General features: G+C 45.4%; 1 protein-coding gene across 3 annotated transcripts in view; it reads right to left on the reverse strand.

The window, feature by feature from the left end:
- Tmem131 (transmembrane protein 131) overlaps window positions 1–22,433 on the reverse strand; it is a 141,647-nt gene that overhangs the window by 78,260 nt on the left and 40,954 nt on the right. For all 3 annotated transcript variants that reach the window (XM_052192990.1, XM_052192989.1, XM_052192991.1), the window contains exons 2-3: window positions 12,571–12,632; window positions 1,595–1,635 (exon numbers count right to left, since the gene is read on the reverse strand). In XM_052192990.1, coding sequence (XP_052048950.1) covers window positions 1,595–1,635; window positions 12,571–12,632 — 103 coding nt within the window. The remainder of the gene's footprint in view (window positions 1–1,594; window positions 1,636–12,570; window positions 12,633–22,433) is intronic.

The raw sequence follows: 22,433 nt of genomic DNA on the forward strand, positions 1-22,433 counted from the left end.
ACTTAGATGCTCGGATTCCTACTCCCCCACCGATGGCTGCAGACCCTAACAGCAGACCATGCATAGGAGCCCTGACATCAGGCAACAGCAAGCCGGTTCAAGGTCACAGGTTCTGAAGTCAGAGGGCAGCCTCGGATGACAGACACCATTCACTCAGAGCTTTGTGTTTTCGGTGCCATACCCTCTAACAAAGGCAGCACCGATCCACACTTTCTCCCAGTGTGCTGGAGTCTTTCATGCCTGTATCTCTGCTATCCTCCAGGATCCTCAAGAGGGGCATTCACAGCCCAGCATGTAGAAGATGCTAAGATGGTGAGGCGGCTGATGAGCCCTCAGCGCTCACACTTCCTTACCAGTTCCTCTCAGTCAGGACAGCCTTCTTTCCCAACACCTCAAGTGGATCCCCTCCCACTCCATGTTCTTGCTGTCTGTTTTGTTTTGTTTTTTTGAGACAGGGTTTCTCTGTGTAGCCCTGGCTGTCCTGGAATTTGCTCTGTAGAACATGCTAACCTCAAATTTGGAGGTCCGCCTGCCTCTGCCTCCTGAGCACTGGGAAAGCTAGCTCACACAGAAAGCACAGTGAATATGCAAAATTCCATATTCATTATGAGACAAATTCATCTAGGAGAACACAATGCTGGACTGTCAAGTCGGAAGACCATGCCATGTAGGTGATGGGAGCTGAACCCAGTTCCTTTGCAAGAGCAGAGGTGCTCCTTACACTGAGCCAGCTCTCGGATGAATATCATCTCCATAACTATAAACCAGTGTAACTCCGTGGCTAACTTCTGATCTGCGGAGCACGGGTGTACCTTTCTGGATGTATCAGTCCTAGAGCTAAGAACTTACAAACCTGATGATACTCTTGCAAGACAGAGGTATCTCTGTTCTGAGTAAAGGCCCTTTAGATATGGCAGGGACAGGCCTCCAGTTAAATCTTATGTGTCCCTGAAAGCCCATGTTTAGGAGCTCGGTCCCCAGACTCCATAGTAGGCTGGACTTGGAGAGAGGGCTTTCTGCCATTAGGAGCGTGCCCTCAAAGGAGCCCGTGGGACCCTAACCCTTTCTCCATCTCTAACTCTGATTAGAGTTGGTGTTGTCATGCTGTGCTGAGTGTGCAATTTTCAAAACTGTGAGTCAAACAGACCTTTTCTCTTGCCAGGCAATTACTCCAGGCCTTTGTCACAGTCTCGGACACTTTTCCAAAGAAATGTGCTATATTACTGCATCACATGGAATTCACTCCAATTTGGCTTTTCAAACACATGTATTTAGAAAGTATTTAGAACACAATATTTAGAAAGACATGGCATAAGCCAGGCCTTTAGTCTCAGCACTTGGGAGGCAAAGGCAAATAAACTTATCTAAGACTGAGACTAACCTGGTCTACATAAAGTTCCAGGCTAGCCAGAGTCACATAGTAAGTTCCTGGCCCACATCAAGCAAAACAAACAACAGAATGAAAAGAAAATCACAACAAAATGTCTTTATACTACAACGCTATGTGTTCATCAGAAAGTAACCCGAGAGAGTGAGTGAGAAGGGTGCAGGAGCCAGAGGAGCGGACGCATGCCTGCATGTGAGTCCAGCTTACCTTTTCTGTTGATATGAACTGAGGCCAAGTGTTGTCTCGGTCTGTAAGAGGAAGAAAACAAGAATGAAGCTGCTAAAGCCACCGCTTGCTTCAGTTACACACGAAGAAACATCAACATACTGCATCGTGACTTTATTTTCGTGCCATTCCCACCCTTGACTGTCAGGTTAGACCTGGTCCCAAATCACATAAGATAATAGGTCACACTATGCAATTAGAATGAGAGAATAATTTGGTTCAACTTTACGTACACCACAAACTAATGTTATTGGTTTCCTTATGTTTGTCAAACAACACAAACCCTGTAGGGAAGTCTCCTTTACCATCTCTTTATGTAAGGCCATGAGCCCCAGAGTGCTCCTGTCCTCCCAACTGCCAGTGAGGTGCTGGTATCCATTGCTGCTGTCCTTATGGAGCTGAAGATACAGCAGGAATCAAGGGCAAACCATTTAAGTGACATAAATACTTACACCTTGAGAACTGGTTACAGAAATACTGAATGGAATTACAATGTAACACACATGAGAAATATGCATCAACTGACAGCAACCATAACATGGAAGCCACAAGGGCAGAGGAAGAGGAAGAACAGAGTATCCAAAGCACAGACTGCAGAAATCAGCTGCAAGGCTGGGCAAGCCAGAAGATGTCCACCTCGGCTTCCTCCAGCAGCTGGTGGGAGCAGATGTAGAGACCCTGTCTCAGTCGTGGACAGAATGTCACACGCGCCAGGCACTGGGAACCATTGCCCAAGAAAGAACCTCAGCTTGGAAGGAAGAAGTTCTGGAATTAGATGGTGGCAGTCGCTGTTGAATAGTATGAGGAGACTTAACTCTGCTGAACTGCAAACTTAAAAATGGCAATTCTATGTCTAAGACTCATGTGTAATACATATTTTTAAAAAACCTTTAATAATCAAGACACTACAGTAGTCGTGGCATAAAGATAGATTAACGAAACTTGGCAAGTCCAGAAATGGATATGTATACAATCACTTAATTTTCAATAAATGCACCAATGGCATTCATTAGAACCGAGTATCTTCTCAACAGACAGAACAACCTGATGATGTAGTGAGGAAACAGGAAACTTCACCCTATTTTATACAGTGTACACAAGTTAATCTCAGAAAGAAATGTTTAAGGAAATATAACAGCTGTATGAAACTTCTAGAAATAAAAGCTTTCATCTAGGCCAGGCAGTGGTGGCGCACGCCTGTAATCCCAGCACTCTGGGAGGCAGAGGCAGGTGGATTTCTGAGTTCGAGGCCAGCCTGGTCTACAGAGTGAGTTCCAGGACAGCCAGGGCTATACAGAGAAACCCTGTCTCAAAAAACCAAAAAAAAAAAAAAAAAAAAAAAAAAAAAAAAAAAAAAAGCTTTTATCTACACAGTGACTTGTATTTGAATGTTCACAACAGCTTTTTTTTAACTAGAAGAACCCAAAGTTCTTATAACGTGTAAATGGGAACATAAACTACGGCATACCAATATGACAGACTATTTCTCAGCAACAAAAGACAAATTATTGATTTATACAGTACAGGTAAATCTCAACATTATGACAGTCAATGTTAGAACCCAGTGACTGAAACCCGAGCCGAGGCCACCTGGAGACAGAGAGTGAGCACAGGAGACTCGTAGAGAGTTGGGCGCACTCACTAGTGGACTGAGGTCCTGACCTCCCAGTCTAAAACAGCACAACAGCCTTGTCCGGCCTTGTCAATCTGTGTAAGTTAGACATGCACACTGTATGCTGTTCATAGACCAATAAAGGCTGATCAAAACATCGAGCCTAAGGAGCCATGCTCCCATACAAGCAGAAGCAAAACTCAAACACTCTATTACCCTATGCCCTTTTTGAGAAATAAAACATCATAAAGATGATGTTGCAAAAGATCACAAGGACAAAAAGCAAAATTATTCAAGATGATAAATTACAAACCAGGAAACTATCTGTGGTAATTTGACTAGGAATAGCCCCCACACTCGTGTGTTTGAACGCTTGGCCGTGGGAAGTGGCACTATTAAAAGGTGTGGCATGTTTGGGGGAAGTGTGTCACTGTTGGGATGGGCTGTGGGGTCTCAGAAGCTCAAGCTGCAGTCAGTGTGGACACAGTGTCCTTCTGCTGCTTGAAGATCAAGCTGCAGAGCTCTCAGCTCCTTCTCCAGCACCATGTCTGCCTGCGTGCGGCCATGCCCCAGCATGGTGAGATGAAGGCCTGAGCCTCTGACCTGTAAGCCAGCCCCAGGGGAATGTTACCCTTTGTAAGCGTTGCCTTGCTCATGGTGTCTCTTCACAGCAACAGAAGCCCTAAGACAACATCTCATGAAAAATTAGCTGATAGTCAATAAGAAATAAGATTAGAACAAATACATTCTTACTGAAGTATAAGGCAAACACAACGAAACAATCATTTAGCTATAATAAAGTCTCACAGCAGGCAGACACTGTGCCCCAAGTGCCAAAAGGAGACGATTATACACCAGGCGGTGGCGCACACCTTTAATCCCAGCACTTGAGAGGCAGAGGCAGACAGATTTCTGAGTTCAAGGCCAGCCTGGTCTACCAAGTGAGTTCTAAGACAGCCAGGGCTACACAGAGAAACCCTGTCTCGAAAAAACAAAAACAAAACAACAACAACAAAAGGAGAGGATTATATGCTATTTTGGTTCTGAGGTAATTTAAGAAATAAAAGCTTAAACTTGTCTTTAAGGTGTATCTTAACACTGGGCCTAAACATGGGGCAGCACAGCAGACAGCGTAAACATTAGGTGGAAGAGACCAAACGAGCCTTCAGTACACTGAACGACAAAATCTATTTTAAAAGTGTCAGAAGCTAGAGCTTAACCACAAACAAGTCACCTCAGGATGAACAGACATAAGACATGCGGGAAACAGTGGAACAAAGCACCCGAAGGCGCAGCCTGAGTAAGGCCCCAGGAGGGGTTTCCTAAGGGAAAAGAAAGGGGGTGGGGACTGAAATGTAAACAAAGAAAGAACAAGAATAGGAATTCACTCCAGGAAAGCCACGGCTGGAGAAAACAGCTCAGGGGTCAAGAGCACTTGTTCCTGCAGAGGAACCACTCCATGGTTCACAAGCACCCCTAAGTCCAGTTTTGGGGGATATGGTGCCCGCTTTTGACCTGCACAGCCTGAAGCATGCAAGTGGTACACCTGCACACACGTGAACGGGGCAGTCCATGACCATCTGAAAGATGATTACTTCATCAAAGAGTACAGCTCTACAGAGAATAATCACATTTTACCAGCTGAGGAGAGGGACATTTGGCCCATCACATTTCACAACAGAATGTAGCATGAGAATTCTGGGTCCTAGAAATTATCTGTATCATCATGCAAGCCATCTATCACAAAGGATTACCACTAGTGTTTCAAAGAAAGTTTTCCAAGTCAGAGAAAGTCAACATGGTAATGCCCAGTGAACCCTGTCTATCCAGAAGAGAGGATCCTGCAATTCACACCACATGCAGGCAGCGCTCACCACTGGGCTGCCAATTCCAGACCAATTTGAATACAACTTCTTAGACGGCTCCCCATCTCTCAACAGGATTCACAAGAGGCAAACAGACATTTCCATCAACCACATTGGCCTCTGCATGAATACTTGTGAAATGTGCTCTTGGGCACTGTCAGTTCTCATCATACACGCAGCGCACCATAGCTCCATAGCTCCACTTCCTTCTCCAGGTCTCAGGGATCCCGATGGGCAAGAGCAAGGTCTAGGAGCTTCCATGTACAGGGCCATCACCACCACTAAACTACTTCCCAAGACCTTAAGAGATATTTTAATTGTCACAAAGCATGTGCTATTACCATCAAGTAGACAAAGACACTAAAGACCCCCTAAAGTGCACAGGGCAGTCTTCCCTCCACTTCCCAAACAATGAATTACTTGACTAAAATGTAAGTTTTCTTGAACTTGATGATATGTTACTAACTGTAGTTTTCATATTTGTGTGTGCACATGTACACATAATATGTGTGCTCTATTATTCTGCACCTTATTTCTTCAGACAGGGTCTCTTCTCACTGAATCTGGGGCGCACAAATTTGACAAGACTAGCTGGCTAGTGAACTCTAAGGATTCATTTCCCCCTACCCCAGGGATTGGGTTACAAGTACACCAAGCCTGAGTGTCTTAGAATGCCAGTTTGGGTCCTTGGGCAGAGCAGGCACTTTGCTGGCTAAGCCACCTTTCCAGCCCCCTTAATTTTTATCTGTAGAAATATCTTACACTATAATTCAAAGTGTTCAGCTGTCATATCAATTATGAATATTTCCCGTGGCCCCTGACTTGATAAAGAATGGCTATTGTGATATAAAATTAATTGCTATGTTCTAAAACTGCCTATAGTGTGAGAAAACAAAACCGTGCTTAGAGAGAAATGAATAGAAATCTGGATAGTGTGAATCAGAGGGAGCACTTCTCTCTGGTCTATGCACACAGCACAGTGGCACAGCGGGAAGCTTTAGAGGAAGGCTCAGTTCTGTCACTCACTAGTCGCTTACTCGGTTAATTTACTCATTTCTACACATTAGCTGTTCGCCTCAGCCTATTACATTAACTTAAGAATTTGGAGGCCGGCACTATAGCTCAGCAACGAAGAAGTGCTTGCCCAGCATACAAGGCACTCAGACTGACTTCCAGAGCAAAAACAACAAGAAATAAAGCATGCCTAGGCAATACCCAATAGTATTACTTTTCTATGCTTTCCAAACTTCTGTAAACTTTTACATGTCTCTTAATAGAGGTGAATATTCTCAGCCTTCACAAAAGTTGATCCTAGCTCCTTCTCCCTTCCCTTTCCCTAACAGAACAGAGTCCGCCCCCAAGCCTTTCAGAGGATGGTCTACAGCCAACAGGCCAGCCGCCCTGCCATGGGATTTACTGATGCTTGCTTCCAAGGCACCAGGGATGGGCAGCTGCTTCTGTAGCACAGCAGCAGTAGCTGAGTGGGTAAGTGCAGACTGCTAGCACTAACCCTCAGACAGCTGATGTGTGGTCCTTACAGAACGATTGCTAACCTCTTGCTTAGCTTGTAAAGAGTAGGTACCCGAGGCCTGAGGCCTGCAAAGCTTGTGAGGCCATGCAAAGCAATGTATAGGTCTGTTGCCTAGGCAACGGCTGCCATTTACCCAGAATTCCATAGCCCACCTTTACCTGTAATTACGTCACCGCCGGTATATAACTGAGCAGCGCTCCTTTCCTCTCTCTCTTTCTTTCTCTTCCCCCTTCCCTTCCCGCCAGCTACCCCTTCCCCTTCTTAAATAAGGCGCCCACGTGGAGCTATCTGGTCTAGCGTGTCTCATTGCGGTTTACGGTTCCACCGCGGCCCGCGGCCTGGCGCCCGGGGTGCGCATGTGTGGGCCGGTCAGCAGCGGCAGCCACAGAAATCAACGCAGAAACCAACAATCATAGTGTCCCACTTCCAAACCCACTAAATCCTTATACAGGACAGTCTCTCCTTAAACAGCATTATGTAAGGTATCTTCACATGGGACATTATGGATACACTACTCCTGGTGGATTCGAATACTGGTTGAGTCAGATGAGAATCCAGGTGATGACTGTGCGCACACTCTGTACAGTTGTCTCTTTCTTTGGCCACCTGTAGTTGTGACAAACCAGCTATAAATGCCAGGCTGTCCATGATCTCCTGGCTTGCCTATTCACCAGGACAGCTCACAGAACTCAGAACAACACTCCACTGAACACTTTCAGTTTGATTATAAAGGAACAGTATTTAAACACAAACCTGTGCTTTCTACCATCAGGATACCTCACTTTCCTGCCACGTGGGTTCATCTACCAAGAAGATAGCTCTCTACCAAGCAAGCTCTGGTGAGCAGAGCTTTGACTGGGGTCTTGTTACAAAGATCTACAAAAGCAGATATCTGAAACAATGGGGAAATGAGTGCAAAGCAGGCAGGTTTCAGACCACAGCAGGGCTCTGGTTCTCTCCTGTGCCAAGCTAGCCTTCTGAAGCACAGTGGCCTAAGGCAGGTTACTATTACTGCCGATTCTGGGTCCGATGGAGCCCCAGCTGCCAGTTCTCACTCATGTCTTTGTGCTGCAGTCAAGTGTGACTTCAAGCTGCATCTGCAGGAAGCTTCAGATGTGCTAGCTGGTTGTCTGTGGAGCTCATCTATAGGAGGGAGAGTGGTGCTGGCTGTGAGCTGGAAGCTTAGCTCCTACTGCTGACAGGAGGGAGGCCTAGAGATGGCCTTTCTCTGTGCACATAACCCATCACCATAGCAACTGAGCACCTGCCCTACAGGAATAAAGCACACCTAGACGAGTAAGGAAGAGGGTGTTAGGAGCTTCCTGTGATCTATCTGCCCCTTAGCACTAGGAGAATGTATCTGTCAGGGTGCTATTAGTATTCTGTACAGTCTATACTGACTTACTTTCCCACAAAAAGTTAATTCTCTCCAAACTGATCTTCAGATCCAGTGTAATCCTAAGAAACACCCCCAACAGCGCATGCAGAGCTTACAGGTGCACATGGAAGGCACAGGACTTTGGGGCAACAAAGACGTGATGACCAAGAACCATGTCTAAGAGGAAGGAAATGAGAATCAAAACTTTCAAAAGTGTAGTTGCGAAGACAAATAGGCTCAGGAAGCTAGTGCCCAGAAAACCAGCTCCAGCAGACATAAGCAGCCGACCAGGAGACGTGTCGCTTCAGAGTAAGCGGGTAACAAAGCACTGGAGGACTCCCAGCAAAGGACAGGAAACAACTGAACTGCAGCAACGGAGCTCTGCCTCCACCTCCGCTGAAGTTATTTTAGGAACTGCAGCTGTACCTCCGGAGAGCAGCCTAACGAAATTCTAAATTTAAGATCATCCATAGTGTGTTCGTGGATGGACAGATGAGCACATATGTGTGTGGACATGCATGTGTGTGGAGGCTCACAGATGTATGCTGGGAAGTCGTTCACTTGGTTTTTTGAGATAAAGTCTCTTACCCGGACTTGAAGTTCCCTGACAGGCTTGGCTGGCTGGCCAATGAGCCCCAGAGATCCTTCTGTCTCTACGTCCTCATGTGGGTGCTGGGGATCTAACCTGGGCTCTGAGGTTTGCCATGCAAGCACTTTACCAACTGAGCTATCTGCCCAACCACAGGATCTGGCTCTTGAGGCAGACAGAGGCATACTAAATGTAACAAAAAAACTGACCAGCTAAACTTCAGGAATGAAGAATTTCTGTTTATTTGAAGTCACAATTACCTAAGTCAATAGACTAACCCATCAAGTAAAAACAGTGACAGGGTAGAGCAGAGTGGGGCGTGGGTGCTTCTAGTAGGCTGGGCCAAGGAATTCCTTTACATGTAATCAAGGAATTCCTGATGATGGGATTGTAAACTGGAAAGCTACTGCCACTGTCTATTAAAAACCAAAGACATAGGCGGCTTGGCAGGTAAAGGCATCGACCACCAGGACCACCGGAACTACTCAGCAGAAACAGTGCAAACTCCCACTAGTTGCCCTGACTTCCACAGACACCCATACAAACATACATGTACAACAGAATGTGAAAAACTTCAGCTGAAGACACATAACCTACGAGCTGAGCTTACTCTATGAGAAACGTGAATGCTTACTAAGAGAAAGCTTTATTCATAATTAATAGCTGAAAACTAGAAGCAAGTGAAGTATCTGTAACCACAGAAAGGATCAAATTGAGCCCACCCACACCTATGGAAACTGCACTTAAAACAAGTTTTTAATTTACACAGAATACTTTAGAAACATAATCTGAAGCCAGGCGGTGGTGGCGCACGCCTTTAATCCCAGCACTTGGGAGGCAGAGGCAGGTGGATTTCTGAGTTCGAGGCCAGCCTGGTCTACAGAGTGAGTTCCAGGACAGACAGGGCTACACAGAGAAACCCTGTCTCAGAAAAACCAAAAAAAAAAAAAAAAAAAAAAACCCAAAAAAAAAAAGAAGAAGAAGAAGAAGAAGAAGAAGAAGAAGAAGAAGAAGAAGAAGAAGAAGAAAGAAAAGAAACAATAATCTGAGAAAAAGAAACCAAAAACAGCACAAATCCCATGGCCTTGAAACCACAAGTGAAACTATAGCATTTACAGCGTAAAGCTCAGATGGCTAAAGCGAGACAAGGGAAACTGCCACAAATTTCAGTGTAATGGTCGGATTCTGAAGTCACCGACTGCGGGAGAACTTATGGGGTACTTCTGCCAGTGATGGCTTGTATCTGCTCTTAGCAATTAAGCTGGGTGCTATAGATTTACTGTACAAATCTCTTGTGACATTTTATGCACCTATATAAGAATTACAGCTCACAACTGACTCTTTAAAAAATAAATGAATACAATTCTAGACTCTTTTTGTTTGTTTGTTTTTTTGGATTTGGTTTTTTTTCGAGACAGGGTTTCTCTGTGTAACCCTGGCTGGAACTCACTCTGTAGACCAGGCTGGCCTCGAACTCAGAGATCCGCCTGCCTCTGCCTCCCAGAGTGCTGGGATTACAGGCGTGAGCTACCACTGCCCGGCCAATTCTAGACTCTTAAAGTCCCTAATTTAGATGTCTTACACACACACACACACACGTTCTGCCATGAAGATGCTAGAACTGTACTCCAACATCCTTTTTGGGAGTGGGGATGTATAAAACAAGGTTTCTCTGTTAAACCTTGGCTGTCCTGACCTCACTCTGTAGAGCAGGCTGGCCTTGAACTCTTAAACTCACATAGATCCTTGTCTGCCTCTGCTTTCTAAGTCTGGGATTAACAGTGTGCACTACCAATATCTGTCTTAATTCTGTTTCTTACTGTAGGAGTATGACAAACATACCGAGCTGGGTCATCTTCCCTTACATTTTTCCTTGCTTAGCTTCATTTGCTTATATGAGTTAGGTTAGGAAGGGATTAATGCTCACAATGGGAAAAAGTTCCATAATTTCACCTTGTATTTCAAAGGAACGAGATAGGAGGAAGCATTCTATCAGTCAGGATGGAGTGATACATAAATTGGTCAGCCAACACATCCTGTCACACAGTCTTAATGCAAGCTCCCTGTTGTAATACACATTGCCCCAAGACCCTGCCCATCTCAGGAATCCGGCCATCTTCCTCAACTTCTGTAGAGAGTAAATCTTGATAGCCTTGCCAAATAGGGGAACAAGGGCTAACCACAGCTAAGGGATTCTGATTTCTCGTTCTCATGGCAAATGGTAATCCAAGGGTGCACGTGAGAAACTGTGCATTGTCTTGTGCTATGAAAAACATCCTGATAATAGATATGCATGGTGGGAGGATGGGTTGGTTAGATTCCTGTTGCAGCAACTGACTACCTGCTGTGCATGTTACTTTCCTTAGTTCTATAAAATAAGGAAAGCGCTTTCCTTTTGACAGCTTTTGAGTTTGGCAACGTCTTTTCAGAGTTTAGTCAGGTGTGAAGTTTACACTTACAATCTCAGCACTTGGGAGGCTGGAGGAAGAGATAGATCATCAATCAGGCCTGGTCCATAAGTGAGCTCCAGGCCAGCCATGGGTTACAGTGTGAGAGTCTCTCAGAGTCAGAAATGTGTCATGTGTCGTGGTAATGGTACAGTGGTACAGTGCAGGCTGAGCTGCACGGTGAGACCTGTCTGAGAGCAGACAACTAACCAAACTCATAGTGCAATGCAGAGGCTCATGCTAGGAGTAAGACAGGAACTCTAGGTCAGTCCCAGGCCACAAAGTCATGGATCTTGGGCACGTGTCCTAAACCTTGGTTTCCCTTGAACATAAAATGAGTGAATTATAGTCAGGTATGCTGCCTGATAGCATGGGGCCTGCCAGCATTACGGTCAGAAAGTGATGACATCAGGCACGCCATCTTACTACAGCCTGTCATCACTGCAGTGGGTAAGTGACGATGTGTCTGTCATAGGAAAAGTGAGGAGACGGCCATAAGAGGCTTCCAAACCCGTGCTCTCGGACATGGCCCTGGCTACACATGCACAAGAATTAAAGGACCCATGAGAACAGGATGGGGTTGGGGGAGCACATGATGAACAGCTGCGGTGAGAGGAACCAGAATGCACTGCTTACAGGGATGCAGATGGCAAAGAACACATTTAATCTAAAAAAAAAAAAAAAAAATCAGAAAGCTGAAATGGATAGAGAGGAGTAGGAGGCTGAGGCAGGAGAATCGCAATCTTGGGGCATCTTGGGGGGAAGGAAGGAAGGAAGGAAGGAAGGAAGGAAGGAAGGAAGGAAGGAAGGAAGGAAGGAAGGAAGGAAGGACAGATGAGGCGAGGCAAAGCAAGGCAAGGCAAGGCAAGGCAAGGCAAGGCAAGGCAAGGCAAGGCAAGGCAAGGCAAGGCAAGGCAAGGCAAGGCAAGGCAAGGCAAGGCAAGGCAAGGCAAGGCCCTTCTCAGCAAAACCAGCCAAGCCAGATGGCCGGTGACAACACCTTTTCAGCTCTGCAGTTCCTGTTCTCTAGCTGAGGACTGAATGAGTATTCAGAGGCTCTGAACTGTGCTTGAAAGAAAAGGCAGAATATTACCAGACTCTACATTCTAATTTCCTGCTTACTACAGTTAAAGATATAGCTTAGCATGGCAAGTGGCAGACAGGCAGACAGACATGACCCTTGCATGTGCACACAGTTCTTGTCTAGGTAAACGCTGAGGCTGCACACACTGAGCCTGTGTGTCACGCACTCAGTGCTGACAACCAGAGAGCTGACAGGCCCAACCTCAGACCTGACTCACACCCCCACTTAGCCAGCCACAGGACACAGACTCAGACTTACTTACCTACAGCCTCCACACTACATAGAGAGTTCCCTTTTTAGAAAAATGTTTATTCTAACAAGTCACTCTAGTAGGGGGGTCATGCAATAACTCCACTGTCTGTCTACAGTTCATAAAATGTACTTCAGGACAACCAGTTCCACTGGTTTCCAAGAAGAAGAAAAAATTGTCGTATATTACTCAGGAGAATTACCTGTAGTAGCCCTCCATCGTCAAAGCGCAGGACCTCTAGTATGCTCTCCGACTGGATGAATGCTGTGAAGAAAACAGACCAAACATCACTGATGGAACAGAAACCCAATCTCACCATTTTCCTTGAAGGAAGTACAATTTTCCATTTTAATATACTGCTTCCTGGGGAATGCAGGCCAACAGTAGTTAGAGCTTTTTCTTAGCATGTGTGAGGGCCCTGAGGTCAATGCTGGCATCCAAAATAAGCCAATAAAACACTGCTTCTTTGAGAGTAATGGTTACGAGGAAAATACAACAAATGCCCCAGAACTTTAGCAACTTTGAAATGCTTTCCTATGTAATCATGATCAATACTAAGACAGCTTCAATAACCCAGCTGTCAAGTAGCCTTGAAAATACCTAACTACCCCTGCTGTTGTGGAAAGGGCAGAGTCAAATCAGCTGTCTGCACGCGCTCCTGTACGCACGCATTTGTTCTTCACCTAGGCGATCAGAGGCATGAGCAAACGGATCTTCCTCTATTGTAGGAAACAATGCACACTACATAAGGCAAAGATGACACACGCACACAAGGGCATATGCGAAGCCAGTAGCTGTGTTGTACGATATGCCAATGATGAGCTTAACATGTAACAAAGTCATCTGAAAGCTGTCCACAGGTAAATCTGTAGGGCATTCCTTAGAGCAGTTTTAGTCATAACCATTCACTTAAGCTGTATTACAAACGCAAGAAGGCTGGCTCCACAGGAGTTAGCAAGTCTGAAGCAAATGTACTGTGCACTGGAATGGACTAAGTACAGATATGAGCAAAGTATGGCGGGTTCCTCACAGTTAGACTAAGAGTTTACAGAGGCAAAGGGGAGAGGAGGCTCAGCATTAAGAGCACTGGCTGTTCCATTCTTCCAGGAGACCCAGGCTGGATTGCCAGCACTCACACGGCAGCTAACAACCGTCTGTATCTCCAGTTCTAGGGGGTCTGACACCCTCTTCTGCTCTCTGAATGTACTGCATATATACATAGTGCACAGACAAACATGCAGGCAAACACCCACACATTAAGATAAAATAAATAAATCTCAAAAAAAAAAAAAAAAAAGCCCCAGATGTGCACATACCTGTTAGAATAATGAAATACACTTCCTTACTCAACCAGTGACACCGAGCAGTAAGGACCACATTATTTATCCCCACAGCCTAAGTTTTGAGACTATTCCAATGGAATGAATTGGGGCCTCTAGAGAAAGGTCCATTTCTAGGATTGGGATCACACACACACACACTCACGCAAAACTTTATAGAGAAGTAACAGTTAACAGAGAGTCCCAAGTGACCAAGGCTAGAGCAGTTTGAACAGCAGACCAAGTGTCACAGGACTGTAACCTAATACAGAACAAACACCAGAGTCCATACTCAAACAAGGAAATTATACTAAATAAATACTTGGGAAGAGAGAAAGGGGGGAGGGCTATCACCCTGTACATATTTACATACAATATGGCTTCCTTTTAAAGAATATTATATGGGAAGGGAGAGCAACTTTACAGTAAGGAGACCTCAGCTAGATCAAGAAAGATCAGGGGGCTAGAGAGATGGCTCAGTGGTAAAGAGCACTGACTGCTCTTCCGAAGGTCCTGAGTTCAAATCCCAGCAACCACATGGTGGCTCACAACCATCCGTAACAGGATCTGACTCCCTTTTCTGGAGGTCTTCTGAAGACAGCTACAGTGTGTTTACATATAATAAATAAATCTTTTAAAAAAAGAAAGAAAAGAAAAAAGAAAGATCTACTCTAACTGTGAAAGTCATCAATAATATTCACCCTTGATATGACATAGGAAAACCCTCCCCCTAACACACAGTCTCAGTCCAATGGTGAGGGAAATCCTACTCAAGTCCCAAGTAAGGGATATCTGTGACCTACAGAAGATCTCATCAGTTAGCAATATTCAAAGCCGTCATGCCATCAAACAGAGGCAAGGAAAATCTGAAGAGCCAAGACTATAAATGTGATATCTTAGATGCTATTCTAGAACATAAAGGGAGCAGTGCACTGAAACTAAAAATATCTGAGGAAAGCATATTATCTTCTTAATAAGAATGGATTAATTCTGGTTTGTTAATGGTTTAAAAGAGTAGTGTGAAATGTTAGTAATAGGGCAGATGGGATAGGAGGGGTGGGTGGGTGCTATGGGGGTGGAAGGGTGGGTACTTATGGGGGCGGGGTGGGTGCTAGGGGTTTGGTAGGTGTTGATGGTGGGGTGAGTGGGTGGGTGCTGAGGGGTGGGGTGGGTGCTGAGGGTGGGGTGGGTGGGTGCTGAGGGTGGGGTGAGTAAGTAGGTGCTGAGGGTGGGGGTGCTATGAGGGTGGGGTGGGTGGGTGCTATGAGGGTGTGGTGGATGGGTGAGTGGGTGGGTGGGTGTGCTATGGGGGTAGAACAGATGGGCACTATGCTATCTTCGAAATTATTTTATCTAAACTTGTCCTAAGCTATAAAGCTTATTTTTTAAAGAATGTGAATCAATGATCATCATTTGTCTGAGTATGGAGGCCACTGGCTTGCCACGTGCCAGAGTTGTGGAATTCAGTGATGAAGCCCACCCTGCAATCTCATATATCTAATGTGGTAGAAAACGTTAATCCTGATCCAGGGTTTCTACCCCATCTGTCTTAGTCAGGGTTTCTATTCCTGCACAAACATCATGACCAAGAAGCAAATTGGGGAGGAAAGGGTTTATTTAGCTTACACTTCCATGCTGCTGTTCATCACCAAAGGAAGTCAGGAGTGGAACTCAAGCAGGTCAGGAAGCAGGAGCTGATGCAGAGGCCATGGAGGGATGTTTCTTACTGGCTTGCTTCCCCTGGCTTGCTCAGCCTGCTCTCTTATAGAACCCAAGACTACCAGCCCAGGGATGGCACCACCCACAAGGGGCCCTGCCCCCTTGATCACTAATTGAGAAAATGCCCCACAGCTGGATCTCGTGGAAGCACTTCCACAAGGGAGGCTCCTTTCTCTGTGATAACTCCAGCCTGTGTCAAGCTGGCACACAAAGCCAGCCAGTACACCATTTCAGACTGTTTAGTTCCCAGATAAAAGACACACACAACCTTTCTATTTACAATAGGCCTTAAGCAGCGTTAGAGCTGGGCAGATATCTTCCTTCAGTCATCAGAATCTACTTTGCTAGCGATAGATAACCCAACCCGAGTGATTGCTGTCTCACTGGGGCTGAGCTTCACTGCCACGCCCTCAGGGCTGTGGAGGCTTCTCTTTCCTCCTCCACCTTCTCTCCCTTTTCTGGGTCTCCTTCCCACCCCAAACCCAGGTCTTGGGGAGCGCACTTACCATTACAATAGGTAGCAAGAGCAAACCTCAACAGCCTAGCTTCTGTAAGGGGGCAAAAGGGAAGGCAGGCAGTGTAAGAAATTAGCCGACTACACAGCCTGACTGACAGATGGCGTTTCCTGCTCACTGAGCATTCCCGAGCCCTTCATTCAGGAATCTCAAAAAGATGTTATTTTGGGAAACCCCAGGCATTGTCAGAGCCAAACTGTTCTATTTCTGCTCACCTCTCCCAGTCCTCAGCACGCACACAAACCCAATATAAACACTGGTCATATATACCAAAACCAGCCTTTTGCTTGGGTGGCAGTGCTGGAGTCTGTGCTGGCACAGTTGACCTTTCCTGGTTATGTTCCCTCCAATTCTAGTTTATAATCTTATCTTAGAACTGATATCCATGCCTTCTGCACAAGAACCTCTGAATAAAGCGACAGACCCTTTGGAACAGAGCACAATGCCCATTGGCGCAGGCAGCTGCCTCTCCAGCGCCATGGAAGTGCCCAGCTGACCCACTCCGCCCTTCATGCTGCTCACTGGTTAACACGAACCTACATCCCAGACTATCCAGAAGGCATTTGTCCTATCCCTGAAGACAGGCACAGTTGCTAACCTAAGAACACTGGACTAGTTAAAAATGGCTTAACTTGGGAGCGGCTCAAAAGGTAAACAGAAAACAGAGCGTCCTTAACAGCCCTGCACCTAGTCAGCAGAGGAGAGCAGCAAGAGGCGGGAGCACTATGTCTGGAGTGTTGGTAACTATTCAACAGGGCCATGCACCCATCATGCTGAACACAGCATCAGTAATCTGGATACACTCTGCTCTTAATTAGGACATTAAGAGACTACCATAAGTTTTATCAACTGGAAAAATTAATAGCAGTAGCTAGGATAGTCATAAAAGAAAAACATCATATTAAACATCACCAATACTCTTTGATTATAAAGAAATACATAGAATTTATTATTTAATGAAACAAGATTAGGATATTTGGCACTGGGTGACTAATTATAATAACTTTAGATTATATGCCTAAAACAGGAAGACACTATCCACATATTTAATCCCTTGGAGCATTTGTGACTTGAATAAAAATGGCCCCATAAGCCCACAGGGAATGGCACTATTAGCAGGCGTGGCCTTATTGGAGTAGGTGTGGCTCTGCAGGAAGAGGTATGACACTGGAGGTGAGCTTTGAGGTCTCTGATGCTTGAGTCACAAGCAGTGTTGCTATTTCTTCTTGGTGGCTTAGGATCTGAATGTAGACCTCTCCCATTACCTCCCCAGCACCATGCCTGCCTGCACGCCGCCATGCTTCCCACCGTGACGACAATGGACTCATCTTATGAACTGTAAGTCAGGCCCAATTCAGTATTTTCCTCTATAAGAGCTGCCATGCTCATGGTGTCACTTCACACATTGGAAACCCAAACTAAGATAAGTACTGACAGTTAATAGATCATAAACTATTAAAAGTGTGCAGAGTCACCACACAGCAGGATATGTTGGCCCACCCTGTCATGCCAGCATCAGCAAAGGCAGAAGGCTGGAGAAGCTGGAGGGCAGCCTGGTCTGCACATGAGAGCCTACTTCAGGGAAGGGGACGGGTGGCAAAGGAGCAAGAACAGACCGCAAGCCTCCAGACCTGGACTCAAACCACACTGCTGCTTTCTTCTCTTCCTCAAGATAAGTTCCCCTAATTTTATATCAAGTCGAAACACTCTGGTATTCTTTGGCTTAAGCAGCAATCTGATGTAATAAAATATAAGTGGCTAATGAATATCAATATTTATTGTTATTAAAATTCAAGCTAAGAATCAGATACTATGATGCCATTGTAAGTTATTATTTTATTAAGATTCAGGAGGCAAAGGAAAGAGTACTCTTGAGTTTGAAGCTAGCTTGGGCTACACAGCAAGAACTTGTCACAAAAAAACAATAAAGGAGAAAACAAAGAGTACTCTGGAGTGTCAGGGGTGGTGGCACACCTCAGAGGGCAGACAGGTGGATTTCTATAAATTTGAGACCAACCAAAACTACATACTGAGTTTCAGACTAGCCAAGAAACCTGTCTCTAAAAAGGGGGCAAAAAAAGACAAGGTTGGGGGGCGCATAAGGTCATATTCAGCAGCACTGTAGAAATGCAATAGTATTTATTCTCCTTGCTGTTTATGACCAAGTAAGTGTCTGAAAGGAGGGAGGGAGGGAGGGAGGGAGGGAGGGAGGGAGGGAGGGAGGGAAGAAAGGACTTACTTTGGATCGCACTTGTGTGGATACAGGCCAGTGACAGGCAAGGCCCAGCCACTGAAGTAAGCCAGAACGGTTTGCCACGGCCAGGAGACAGAGAAGTAAGCCGTGTCTTTTTTCCTTTCCCCAGGCTGGAACCACAGTGCAGGGAAGGTGCTATCAACATTCTGAGTGGCTCTTCCTCAGACAAATGTCTTAGACACACTTTGAGCTCAGTTCCCAGAATTGACGGGGGAGGGTGACATTTATGCTATAAAGGCAAGTCTTTCTTTACCATAATTTTGTTGCTGTTTTTTTTTTTTTGACAAGATTTCCCTGTGTAGCCTTGACTGTCCTGGTACCCACTTTATAGACCAGGCTGGCCTGAAATGCAGAGTCTGCCTGCTCTGCCTCCCAAGTGCTGGGATTAAAGGCCTGTGCCACCACTACCAGCCTCTACTACAATTTTTGAAGAAGAAAAACTTTCCCAAATATTGCAGCTGATAATTAGTTGACCGACTTCTTAATACTGTAAAATGTTGATGAGAACAGCAATGTAAATAACCACCAGCGACAGACTGTGTGCATGCGCACACGCACGCGCACACACGCGCACATGCACACACGCGCACATGCACACACACGCACACGCGTGCGCGCACACACACACCACACACACAAGCACATGAGTGTATGCTGAGCAGTCTTCATTTTCAGATCACGGTCTCTTGACTGAAGAGGAGGAGGGTCGTTAAATCCTCTAGGAGAACCAAGAAGACAAAGGCACCCGAGCAGGGCTCAGGAGCCCATCCTGCCCGTGATGGGACCATCTCCTCCATTCACACAGTGAGACCTCCCTGACTGCTCTTGGCAGGCCCAGCGCCCTGAGTTAGTACACCACAGTCTGCCATTAGTCAGCCCTGGCCTTGAGGACAACCTGAAGAGTGAGTGACAGCTAAGGCTGGCAGAGACCGTGGCTTTGCGCTGGATTCACTGCTAATGGCCTACAGAGCTTCTTAAAAGTTCTGTTTGTTCAAGACTGTGTTTCAGAAAGGGCTGGGCAAATCCAAATGTTTATTCATTGTGGCTGGTGTGGAGCCCTTGCGGCATGCTGGTTACGTCATAATAAATTATGTGAAAGCTAAAATAGAAACTTATCTTTCACCATATTTAATACAAATTGGACTGATGAGGTGGTTCAGTGAGAAAGCCTAGTGCTAATCCTGAGAAAACCAAATCCACAATTTTGGGCCAAACTTTTAGCAAATTGTATTGACTATGAAATAATGACTAAGAGATGGGCTCTGGTCAGGACTACTCCCTGAATGCAATATCCAAAATAACCTGTAAGCCCCGCCTGCCAGGACCAGGCAACTTCCTCGGATGCTGGGAGTTAACAGTTCTTGGAATACAACCAAAGCCTCACGGGAAAGTAGGGTGGCCTATGGGTTTGCCTTTATAAACCCCTGCAACATGGATCTCAGGGCCGCTTAACTGGAAGTTCCAGGGCATGGTCCTGAACAAAATCCATCTCCTGGTCAGTATTTAATATTTAATAAAGCTTCTTTCAAATTTGGCCCAAAAAGGTGTAATCCAGTTTTCTCCAGCAAATCTCGTTTGGAGGCCCCAGTGTGCTAACTCTTCACTCAAAGATCCTTATGAGATGAGCTCCCAGGAGTGCTAACCCTGGGTAGACAGCTGACCCAGCTGACCCAAGCGCCTCTGGGAGGCGCTTTCCACTTGTGGACACCTCTCTTTAAATAGCGGCCCTCCTTCTCAGGAAGTCATGGAAGCCTGTGGCTGTCTCACCCTTCTATGGCACCTGTCTGCCTGGCTTCTGGTTCTGGGGGATCCCAATCTGGCATGGGCTGGCCTGATGGGGCCTATGACCTCATAGCCCCTGGTCATTTCTGGTTAATTAGGGAGTTCAGCCAGAGCCACCAGAGTCCTCCCTGGTGAGACCAGGGGCCAAGATATAACAAAGAACAAAGTTTTCAAAGTTTTGTGCTCAAAGAAGCCTGGTACCCTAGCAGCTAACAAGGACTAGTGAACCTCTGAAGCAGAGGACTCCAGCTATTAACTGCTGTGTCTGGTCACGTCTAGTCTGGTCTGTCTCTATGTGTTCCAACTTGGGGCAAAAGAGAGGCCACACCCGTGGCTCCACCTCCTGCCTGGGTCTCACTGGTGTCTAGGCCTAACTATCTGCTCTTGGAAAAGTCACTCCTAAATTGGTGGAGCCTTTAGGGGCATGGGATTCACAAAATCCACTGGGCAGTGGGCAGCTCTAAAAAACCCAGAGAGCCTGTAGGGAAGCCAGCAGCCAATCCTGCTACAGCGGCCCTGCGCCTGTGAAGATGGGATTCGGCAAGCAGCAAGGTGCTCCTCCGTGACATCCCAACAGTGGAGCAGACAGGAAAAGTGCTGTCTGTTCATTTTCTGTGTGTAGATGGATCTGTAAGTTTTCTTGAAAACATAGGGCTGAGTGGGAATTGCATCAGGCTCAGTTAAATAAATGCTGCTGCATGCTTGTTTCTGCTTGGTCTCCTTTGAATTCCTGAGCCTGTCCTAGTTACATTAGGCTGCTACTGTTACAGTCAGCCACTTCATTTGTTTGCCTGTGTGACCTTAAAGGTTGTTTTGTCTGCTCTACTTTACTGAGAAGCTGGCCCTGGAGCTAGGTTACGGCTCACCCCTTTTCAGACTAAGGCCTGCTTTTAAAGTCTATGTCCAGGGTCAGAAACTAAAGGAATTATTGGCTTATAAGATTGCATATGGTTAAAAATCTAATATCTGTAACAAATCATTAACTTAAAATTTGTAACTTGGGGTTGGTAGTTAAAAATCCGTGCTTGGATAACCTTAACGGGGCTATGTGACGTCATTCCACTCCAGATATAAACATGTGGCTGCTGCCACCTCGGGCAGCAGCCGGTGCATGGCTAGATGCCCTCTTTGCTGGAGTTGAAGAAGGTGGATGCCATAGCTTCACCCCATCTTTACGTAGTATGGGCCAACCAAGGAAACATCTCCAGAGATGCTTTTACATTGGAAAAGATTTTTATATAATTTCTGTCTTGTCTTTAAAACTTTCTAAGCGCTGGGCAGCAGTGGCACACGCCTGTAATCCCAGCACTTGGGAGGCAGAGGCAGATGGATTTCTGAGTTCAAGGCCAGCCTGGTCTACAGAGTGAGTTCCAGGACAGCTAAGGCTATACAGAGAAACCCTGTCTCAGGAAAAAACCGAAAACAAAACAAAACAAAAAAACAAAACACAAAAAACTTTCTAAGAGTAATCCACTTGGTAATGATTTTAGAGACATTAAACTGTTCACACTGGTAGAGTTTGGCTTTGAATTCTGAAAACTATGGTTGTGCTCTGTGCCTTTGCTCTTTAAAAGGTACTTTATTTTGATAAGAAAATACAGTTGAAAGATTTTAAACTTTAAAAGAAAGTTTTGGAGTTTCACAGAAAACTTTTTTAAAACTGGGTGTTTTAAAGAAACAACTTTTAAGGTTATGGGACACTTTATGTGTATAAGATATTTTATTATAATGTTTTTGTTAATATGTGATCTTAATAAATAGATCTATTTAAAAAGGCTACAGCTAGACACCGGAGGCATCTCCTGTCACTGTCAGACGATGACAAGGCACTAGGAGCAATTCCTCAGCCTACAGTTAGCAGCCCTCCCCACGGCGGGCGGCCTGGGGCTGTCACCAGGGTGTTTACAATGAGATCCATAACAATGGCACCTCCGTGGCAAAATTACAGTTGTGAAATACCACCAAGAACGATTTTATGGTTGAAAGTTTCCAGAACATGAAAAACTGTTAAATCGTCACAACATTAAAAAGTTGAGAAGCACTAGCTTAGGAGAATGTTTCTCCTCAGTCTATTCAGGCTAACAGACTGGTTTTTTTTTTTTTTTTATTTATTTCTTATATATAAGTACACTGTGGCTGTCTTCAGGCACACCAGAAGAGGGCATCAGATCCCATTACAGATGGTTGTGAGCCACCATGTGGTTGCTGGGAATTGAACTCAGGACCTCTGGAAGTGCTCTTAACCGCTGAGCCAGACCCCTAAAAGAGATTGATTTAAGGGTATATGTCCAACCTCCTTGCTTTTGTGGTGTTATTAATAAGCTCTAGCTCTTTTGGTAAACTGAGTCATAAAGTAAACTGCTGTATTTTATAATGGTACACCATGTAAGGATCAGAAAAGTTCCCAGTCTCTATGAACTGTGTTTATGAGTTAAAAGTCTTGTCTTGATGGTGGAAGAGTTTCAACTCAAAAATT

Source organism: Apodemus sylvaticus, chromosome 9 (assembly GCF_947179515.1).
Source record: "Apodemus sylvaticus chromosome 9, mApoSyl1.1, whole genome shotgun sequence".
Classification (NCBI taxonomy): Eukaryota; Metazoa; Chordata; class Mammalia; order Rodentia; family Muridae; genus Apodemus; species Apodemus sylvaticus.